This window comes from Anarrhichthys ocellatus, unplaced genomic scaffold (assembly GCF_004355925.1).
Source record: "Anarrhichthys ocellatus isolate YVR2014 unplaced genomic scaffold, GSC_Weel_1.0 scaffold10, whole genome shotgun sequence".
Taxonomy (NCBI): Eukaryota; Metazoa; Chordata; class Actinopteri; order Perciformes; family Anarhichadidae; genus Anarrhichthys; species Anarrhichthys ocellatus.
In genome coordinates, this window is record NW_022280040.1 from 861,348 (window position 1) to 871,077 (window position 9,730).

At 41.8% G+C, this 9,730-nt stretch overlaps 1 protein-coding gene across 5 annotated transcripts in view; it reads left to right on the top strand.

The window, feature by feature from the left end:
* Positions 1-9,730, top strand: part of ctnnd2a (catenin (cadherin-associated protein), delta 2a) — a 221,379-nt gene that overhangs the window by 157,712 nt on the left and 53,937 nt on the right. For all 5 annotated transcript variants that reach the window (XM_031849928.1, XM_031849932.1, XM_031849929.1 and 2 more), the window contains exon 14: positions 1,538-1,751. In XM_031849928.1, the coding sequence (XP_031705788.1) occupies positions 1,538-1,751 (214 nt within the window). The remainder of the gene's footprint in view (positions 1-1,537; positions 1,752-9,730) is intronic.

A 9,730-nucleotide genomic window follows, 5' to 3' on the forward strand; every position in this document is an offset into this window, starting at 1 on the left:
TGTGTGTGTGTGTGTGTGTGTGTGTGTGTGTGTGTGTGTGTGTGTGTTTACATAGCAAATACAGCACTACATAGAATACAAAGAGAAGAGGTGGTTACATGAGCAGTTTGAAATCTCCTGGCAGACATTAAAACAAGCCCGGAAGAGTGATATAGGAGAGTGAAGGTGGTGCTTGCATAAAATACATGAACATGTTTCATATAGGTGAGTCTGCCATTAAGGGTGTTTGGGGAGTCCTACAAGCCATTTGGTTGGTATGACTGCAAGACTACTTGGTAAAAACAGTAACTAGTATTTTCTAGTTTTAACCCGTAACATTAAGTTTAAAGCCTGATAATTACACTGAATTGGTATTTATTTTCACTTCTTTCATTTATATTTGAATCACTGAACAAATCTGAGATGCAGATGTCTGGAAGCAGGCTTCTAAGTTTACTACCTGTACTAATGGATACCTTTTACAAAGCATGTTTAAGTCCAGTGTGTCATAATCCTTTGATTATATTTTACAATTACAAAGTCTGAATCTGAAAAATACAATCTGGAATCTCTTTTAAAATGTCGGTATTGTTAAAGGAGTAGAGGATAAAATGATGCTATAAAAGGTGTAACTGGCCAATTTATTTATATTTCTATATTTGTGTCATGTAGATATATATTCACAGTTTATGCATCTTTGAGTTTGATGTTTGTCTAAAACTGTGATTTAAAACTATGAATATTAAAATTTGTAAACATGGCATTCAGTTAAAAGAATGTGTGTGTGCATTACACAGTACAGTATATTCTCTTTGTTTTCTTATCCATGAAAAGTTTCCCGCATGCTCGAAGTCTATTGACTGAGTTTTCAATAGAAGGGATCACACATGTCTCTTCGCTATTATAAATAAACTCCTGGTTTCTAACACAATCGATCATAATTTCATGTTTAGCTTTTATACTTACCCATTTCAATCATAAATATTGTATACATCATACTCACTTTCGTTATTCATGGTGCACGTGAAAAATAGTCCAACATTGTTATATGAACCTTAGTTGTCTATTTTAAGAAGCAGTTGTGTCTCCGAACTATTTTCCTTCTCAGTAAGCAGCAGCAGAAAGTGTCAGTAGTGATGTGTATACGCATATGCATGGCAGAAACAGACATGAAGAAATTGGAAAATGTTGAGAAGCAGGATGAGAGACAGATCGTACAGCAGACAGACATGCAGAAGACGTTTTGTTAGATTATAAGCAAAGCAGGTGTCACAGCTCTTTTCCTTCCCTCACCAGTGTAATTAAGTGTCATTTTGTGAAAGCACCGTCATTAGCTGTGTCGTAGTATCTTTAATTAGTACACACTGGGTTGTTAATCTTATTGGCAGGACTGACAGATACTATAGGCCCCACACACACACATGCTGAACACACATAAGTATGTAAGTAGCTACTTGCATTGGCAACTGTTGACCATTTTGTCGAACATGTTTATGGTGGCGGAGTGTGTACTATGTGAGTCCATGACGGGTTTTTATTCATTTTCTTTGATCCTCAGATCCGCAGACAGGGAGGCATCCAGCTGCTGGTCGACCTACTGGACCACAGGATGAGTGAGGTTCACCGTAGCGCCTGCGGAGCCCTGAGGAACCTGGTGTACGGCAAGGCCAACGATGAGAACAAAGTGGCCCTGAAGAACTGCGGCGGGATTCCTGCCTTGGTCCGCCTGCTGAGGAAAACTGGAGATGTGGAGATCAGAGAGCTGGTCACAGGTACTGTAGCTGTGGCTAAACTTACACCTAATCTTTCTTGCACGAATATATATATATATATATATATATATATATATATATATATATATATACACAGTATATCATGGTGTAGCTGCAGTTATTCTCCAGCAAGACTCTGCTCTTTTGGCCTGAGGAGAGGTTATAATGGTGTGTGGATGTGTGTGTGTGTGTGTGTGTGGATGGATGGAATTTGCTATACGAAGATGTGAGGATCTGTAAAGCTGCCATATGCACACACAATTATGACAAGTCTGTGTCATTATATGCACCTGTGTACCTATGCACATTGCAAGGATATTGCTGCTGATTACTGATTGAACACTTTAATATTTGCATGCACACACTCCTTGCAACAAACACACTTTTTAATTACACGTTAGCCTCGTTGTATTAAAGTTTAATTTGGCCTTGACAGCCAGTAGTCCTGGAGCATTTATACATTCAACTTTTAGTGAAAGAATATTCTTCACAAAATGTTACTATTCACTATGCAGAAACCAAGGCTGTTCATCTTTAGCTCCTTTCAGATGCTTAACAATTTAACATTCCACCTGAAAGATATTTTACATTCAATCACAGCTCTCCTCAACAGATTAATAGGGCTCTTAGGCATAACCTCCGGAAAGAATGCAGAGAAAGCAACAATATATTTTAAACATCATTTCTCTTGAGAAGTGTTTGCTCTGTGCTCTCTCTTTTCAAAAGTTTGAGTAAAATTCAATTAAAGTTTGGCTCTGTTTTTTTTTTTTTTTTGCGTGGGTGCCTGCAAACAATCGCAAAAAATGCGTGTGTAGCATTTAAGTCCCAACCAGCGAGTGTGGTGGTTTACAATCACTGGTCAAACTTGTCTTAACCTGGAGGGCATGAGCAGAACAAGTTAGCCAGTGCACTGGAGACACACACATACAGCAGTGCACACACACAAACATAGAGAAGCACAAGCGTATACACACACTCACGCAACCACTCTCAGATGTGCAGCACTTATTGTGGAGAGGCACACAAATATCTGTGTAGGCAAAAGATGTATGGATTAAATTTGAACACCCACCTAAGCAAACAGACATTACATGAGCTGCTATAATTTGATCTCCATTTCTCCCCCAAAATATTTTGCAATGTGCCTCCCACTAAGAATTTAATATTCCACCAGAGGCCCTTTAGTGCTGCAGCAAACACTAACACAAGCACTGCGTCCCTCTCTGCTTAACGAAGATGCACAGATGCTCACACACATACACCACCTCAAGCATACTGTATGTGTAATCCAAATGTGCAGCTACAGTTATGTCCCAGCATGGCATTGGTTCTACAGCCTCAGGACAGGTAATAATGATGAACTGCATAGTTGAGCATGTGTGTGCGTGTGAATCGTGTTTGGGCATATGTGTCACAGGATTTAGTCGAAAGGTTAAAACCTGTGTTACTTATGGAATTCAGCAAGTAATAATGAGTGTCTCAGAAAGGTTAAGAGTTTGCTTTGATTTAAATGAAGTGGGTGAGCTGTGACCTGTGATGGGTGGGAATGAAAGCAGCCCAGCAGATGTTCCAATGAGCAGTTCTCCCACGGTGTGTTACGAGCATGTCGCTCTCATGACAGAACCGGGCAATCCTTGTCCTCTCTCCTTCTCTCCTCTTTTGTCATCTCATTTCTTCTATTTTCCTTTACTCCTCCACCTATGTTCTTGTGTCGTTCCCACTCCTCTTCACACCCTTCTTTTCTCTCTTTTATTTGCACGCATGCTGGCCTTCTATGTGGCTCGGTATCATGCATCACATTGAGCCGGGGCTGTGTATATATCTGCACTTGTAGCGCCATTGTTTCTCGCTCTTTGCTCAGACAAAAGCCCACTTTGTCGCACCAGGTTAGTTGGGAGATAAGAGAGCTTGCGCTAGAGGATTGGACATTCCTAAAGATAAAGTGCAATCACGCTCATTCACTCAGGCACACACACACACACACACATACACACACAGAGTCAAACCGACACACAGGAACATACAAAATCACACATGCACACAAAGAATACTGAGATGAAGTCGGTGGTGCCCCTCCATGTTCAATTTGACTTCTGACCCCTTTTATCTCAGCGGGACAAAGCTCATCTTCAAGCGCGCACACACGTACACTCAAACCTCCATCCCTTGATGCCTGCTCATGGGTTTCTCGCTCTATTGAGGAGAAGGGGACCCGGCGGATCACAACAATGACCGCCCGCAAGCCAGCGAGGAGTTCAGTCTCTCGCTTTACAGGTCCCTCAAATACTAATAATGGCCCACTGAAGAATGGTGGAGACATAAAAACAAATGAATAGTTTACAATGTAGGAAAGGAAGGATGGAGGTGGTTTATATTTCTAGAATTATTCATTGCTATTGACACCGCTATAACGGGGTGGACGGAGGCTGGAAATGGAAGGACAGTTAGAGACATGCAGGTGGATAGAGAAGGAAGTAAGCTGTTCTTATTATTATATTGTTATTGTAGATGGTGAAATACAATTGGAAGAAAAGGGGAAGGAAGAGGAAGGGAAAATTGACAACAAATGGTGGGGATTAGTAGGAAGGATGAAAAAGACGGAAGGGAGGACCGACTAAACAAAGGGAGGAAAGAAGAACATAGGAATGGAAAACAATCAGGACATTTTGTTTTTATCCCAGATAAAGAAGTCAGTTATGGCAGTCACCAGACTTCATCTACAGGGACGCTCTGGCACCTTGAAGAATCTCACCACAGCACTGGAGAGACTAAGAGATTAGAAACACAGCTTGGAGATGGAGCATGCGTGTGTTTATGTGCGGTTTGTAAGCAGTTTAACGAATGAATAAATTGCACCGCAAGTCATACTGCATCATATTTTGAGCTCTGACTTTCATAAATAGTCCTCCTGCACAAATACACACACTCTGAAAGCCTACCATCCCTCTCTCTTTCCCTGACTCTTGCTGCCCTTCTCTGTCTTGCTCTCAACCTGCTGCTGGCTGTGTGAATCAGTGTCATGCATGACTCTTCCCTGTTGTCTGTTCACTGTGGCACTTAGCATTGCACTCCACATTTCAATTGCTTTCATGCCAGTACAGCTATATTTTGAAGTCTATCTTCATTTGCCTCACGGAACACCTGTCTGAGCTCTAATTCACCGCTCGAAACTGTTGCGTAATGACTCTGTAATTCAATTAGGGAGTGTGTTTTGAATGTTTCTTCTGACAAATAGAGACAATGAGTACAGTGTGTTAAAATTGTTTGTTTATGTTGCATTGACCATTGAAACTGTTGAATTGTTTAAATTCAATGCATCTATTTTTTCCCATACAGTGTTTGTTGGAATACAGTACCTACTACAAATGTATGTATGTTCCAAAAAGCTTTTCCCCTTATTTGCTTTGTTAAGACAGAGATAAAAACACCTTCCTCTAACCGCCCCCCCCCCCCCCAACCCAACCAAAGAGATGAAACGCACACACAAAAAAACGATATCAAATAACTAAAACACACGCACAAAGTCAATAAAATGAAATAAAATAGGGAGGGAAGTACAATAAGAAGGATGCTTAAGGTGCCTGCTTCAAAGAACAGCTGCATTGAGAATCTGCCGGGGGTCAGAGAGGAAAGCTTATTTACTGTACATGCGAGAAAATAGGCGGCCATCTTTTGTAGAAATTGGCAATATCACTCTAATGGAATATTTCACCTTTTCCAACGATGGAAAAGATGTCAGATCATCAAGCCAGTATGTGGTAGAAGGCGGACATGCAAAGGCAACAACATCAAATGCATCCATTTCGCCAATAATTTGTGCACAGTGAAACAAATAACAGATTACTTTCTATTGTAACATTCTCTCCTCCTCTAACATCTATAGTTCAAGTGCTGTTGGACTGAACCTGTAAATGCTTTGGACTGCGTTAGCGCAGCTACCAAAAGAGTCAGTGTGAATGTGGAGGAACTCCTTTCTCATGCCATTGCTGCAAATATTCTCTGCAGCAATACGTAGCAGGGAGGCATTGGATCTATTGCCAAATTACTTTCCTCTCGGAGCTTGACCTTCATTACTAATTGGTGGCTAAATGATTTGAAAGCAAGCGAATGGCAGTTGGTGAGGTTCATCAGGGGCAGTGGTGCATACTCAAATGACATCAATAGAGACAATCTTCAACTGCTAGGCTCGAGAAGAAGTGGTTGTACTAGAGTCATAACAAATCAGCTTCCTCATTACTGCCTCTGTGTTGTCAGCTTCGTCAAAGCACTTCCCTATTCTCTGTGATGAAAGAATCTGTTTGGGTCTGGGGAAATGAGACAGGGCATACTTATTTTTTCTTTGAGTGACTGGAAAACCTTGCCTCAACAATTTACCCTATCTCCCTGTTGGTTCTGAAGTTTAAATATAGACAAGCTTTATTAGCTTCCTGGGTCTAAGCGTGGGGTAGATAGGACAAAGTCAAGGCTTCCGGGCCTGTCAGTCAAAGTCTGGTCGATGCACAGGCTTTGGGTGTCAATAGGAGATGCTATCCTTACTCATGGGCTCACCTTGAAGCAGTGGACCATGGCATAACCCTGCTGCTGCAGCTGCTGCTGTCTGCTCTGGGCTGAGAAGCAACTGCTGAGGGAAGTCATGTGTTCAAAATGCAGGCATTTGTGCAAACATCTTCACTGTATTACCCTTAAGATACAACTGTTTTTGTTTATTTTTTTAAAAACAGGAGACAAATGTACCTTTTTGATTAATGTTTAGCGGAAAATGATTCACTTTGCCTGAGGGGCATGAGTCCCCGCTGGCCGTAGATGTCCAAATCGCCATGTTCACACTACTGTTATAATATTTGCCAAAGTCATTTTAGTTGAAGCCACAGCTCTTAACCTTCTTTCAGAAATGCTGGAGGACAGGGCTCCATCACAGTCATTACAGTGATTCCTGTGGGGAAGCAGGATGCCTTCCCCAGGATGACTCTTTTTCTTTTGCTGCTGATATGCTATAAAATTGGTAGTGTCCTGCAGAAATGTCTCTTCAGTATTTTCACTGTGGGAGGCCCTGGTGGGATGTAACACCCCCCAGTGTAAGCAGTGACAATTTACCCACGATACAGGACTAGAGCTGACAAACCGACTGCAGGATGTTAAGTTGTTTGACCCTGGGGTCAGGTCAACAATTGTTCACATGCTGTCACCTAAACTGTTATCCCAAATCAATATTTCTTTTTTTGATTTTTCAATCACAGATTTCTGTAGACACATTAGAAATGTAATTTGTCTTCTCTGGCTTTACTCATCACCAGGTTGTGACCCCACGGCTAACTAATTCACATAGAGTCGCACAGATGAAGGCTGTTTAATAAAACATTGCCACTTGAGGCCTAACAGGCCTCACTCTCCCCTTACAAGTCACACTCTCATTTATTCATGAATTCATGCAATCATCTCCTCATTTCCCCCCAAACCACCCGGCTCCTAGGAAACTGTCCGTCAAGCGTCTGAGGGGAACTAGTCCGAGGAGGGAAGGAATGAGATAAAGACAGGGAGAGAGGAAGTAAGAAAACACACACACACAAACACACACGTTCATAAAGGCTCCAGCTGGATGACATCATTGTCTGTTGCTCACCTGATGTTATACTCATAAGGACACTGGGTTTAGCGAAGCATTTCAGATCTATGTTGCTAGAGCTGGCAGGTGTGTGTGTGGACAGTTGTGTGTCAACCTTGACGTCCTTGCCCCGGAAAATACTGAGGAGTCTATTCCTTTGTGTTTCCTCCTTCTGCTTGATCTTTGTCTTCAACGCTATCTGCAAAAAATGAACATCCTAACCCCACCCTCTCACATCCTTGGTGTGTGTTGTGTGTGCATGTTTTTTTTTTTCCATTCTTGTATGTGCATTGGCTGGAGAAGCCAAATAAAGGCAGCTGTGTGCCAGTTTCTTTGCAAGCCTGCAGACAGGTTCTTGTCATCAGAGACAACACTGTTTTAACATGATTGCAATCACACACTGACAACACTCACCACTTGAGAAGTAGACCGACACAGGAAGATAGAGATGTCTGGTGTAAAGTGTTTTGCCCAATATGTGTGCCACCGAGTGAATATGTGTTTGTGGATGTTTGAGCTGTTACCTTGGTTTGAAAAGAGCCTGTGAGAGGAGAGATTGAGTGGAAAAAGAGAGAATCTTCAAGTGAAACAAGAGGCTGATTAGTGAAAGTGAAGGCAAATGTTGCCATGCTCCCACAAACACACACACACACACACACACACAGCCTGAGTGTGAGTACTTGATTGCTGCCAAACATCATACAAGGTCATCGCCTTATCATCACCCTCCTCTTCTTGTCCTCTCACAGTCTCTTTGGCACACACACACATACACATATTTGTCGCCCTCTTTTACGCCTTCTTTTTCTCTTTTCAATTTTTCCCACACACTCTTTGTCTTGCACAGTTTAATACTTGGTTAGACTTGTTTTTTTCTACTTCATTTGAATATTCTTCTCTCTCTCTTTGACTCTCATTCATTTCCTTTCCCTCTGATAAACATTATTGTAAATATTGCCAGATTAGCTGGGAGGTTAGTTTTCATCACTAGTCCCTGCCCACGTGTGAAGTTGGCAGCCTAAAATCAAGAAACACTTTTAAAGAAATAATCGTGATACAAGGCATATCAATTACAGTCAAAACAAATCACAGACAGACAAAAACACAACACAGACATGAGCTGCAGTAAAAGCAAATTATGGTTCAACAAAGCAAAAGCAAACAATTACAGAACAGCTTCGCAAAAACAGACATAAGCAAAGACAGATATGAGCAACAGGACGGACAGCAGTAGCGCTGAGGTTGCGTCTTATTTTCTTCTTCCCTTTTAAAACTCTCTTTAATATTATTCCCTCTTTCTCGTGTTTTCTCATTTCCTGTCTTTCTCTTGGCCTGATTCTACTCCAATCCCTTCGTTTGTCATTTTCATATTTTCATTATGACTGCACTATACTGTAAGGCACCATTTCTCTATCTCCATCTTTTTACTATACCGTTTACTTTACTTTCTCTCCTGTAAGCCAGACATAAGTTGAGCAAATTCTGTAGTATTATATACGGCTTATTATTCGTCCAATATCTCTTGTGAATGAGACCTTGAGACGGGGCATACAGTGGTTGCAAGTTGTACGTGGTTCATGGTGCTATCAGCGTCCGCAATCCATACTTTGCGAACGCGCCCTTCGGTGTCTTGCTCATGTCCAGTATTGCTGTTGTTTCAGGTGACGCATACTATCTTTCCGCTGTCTCACTACTGTGCACTTCCTTGCCGCTCTTATGTTTCGTTTACATTCACATCTAACGAGCACATTGTATTGTGGAATGAACAGGACATCTTTTAGCCGGCTGACAGCCTCTGTGAACACGGCCCATTGCGTAGGGAGCAATTAGTGTCGAGAGTTGAAGCCATATTGTATTTGTGTGGTAACTGTGAAAATGAATGACATCTGTCATCCGGGACCTGCGACATCTGGAATCTGACACCTAATACGTGAGAGATGGTGACCTTCAACACGGCAGCTTTTTGTCATAGTAAACACGTGTTGCACGTCTCCTCTGTCCTCTCACTCAGCTCCTCCAGCTTCCTTTTCCCCACTCATTATTTTCCAGTTCTGCGTCTTTTATCTCTGTCACCCTTTGGATCACACTTTTTTTATCTTATTGTTTGCTGCTATATCTGTTTTTGTATCTCTCGCTGTCTCGGTAGGGGCGAACCAGCACAAGCAGCAAGGACTAATTAACATATGGAGAATGCAAGAATACTGATGAAGCCTGTGTGATTGAATGTGTGGTTCGCATGTGCACAAGTGTGTCACAGCTGACCAACAAGGCTAATGCTGTCACCCGTCTGTGGAGAGGCATCTGGCATTCCATCTGACAAGAAGAAAGAAAATAGTTGTGTGTGTGTGTGTGTGTGTGTGTGTGTGTGTGTGTGTGT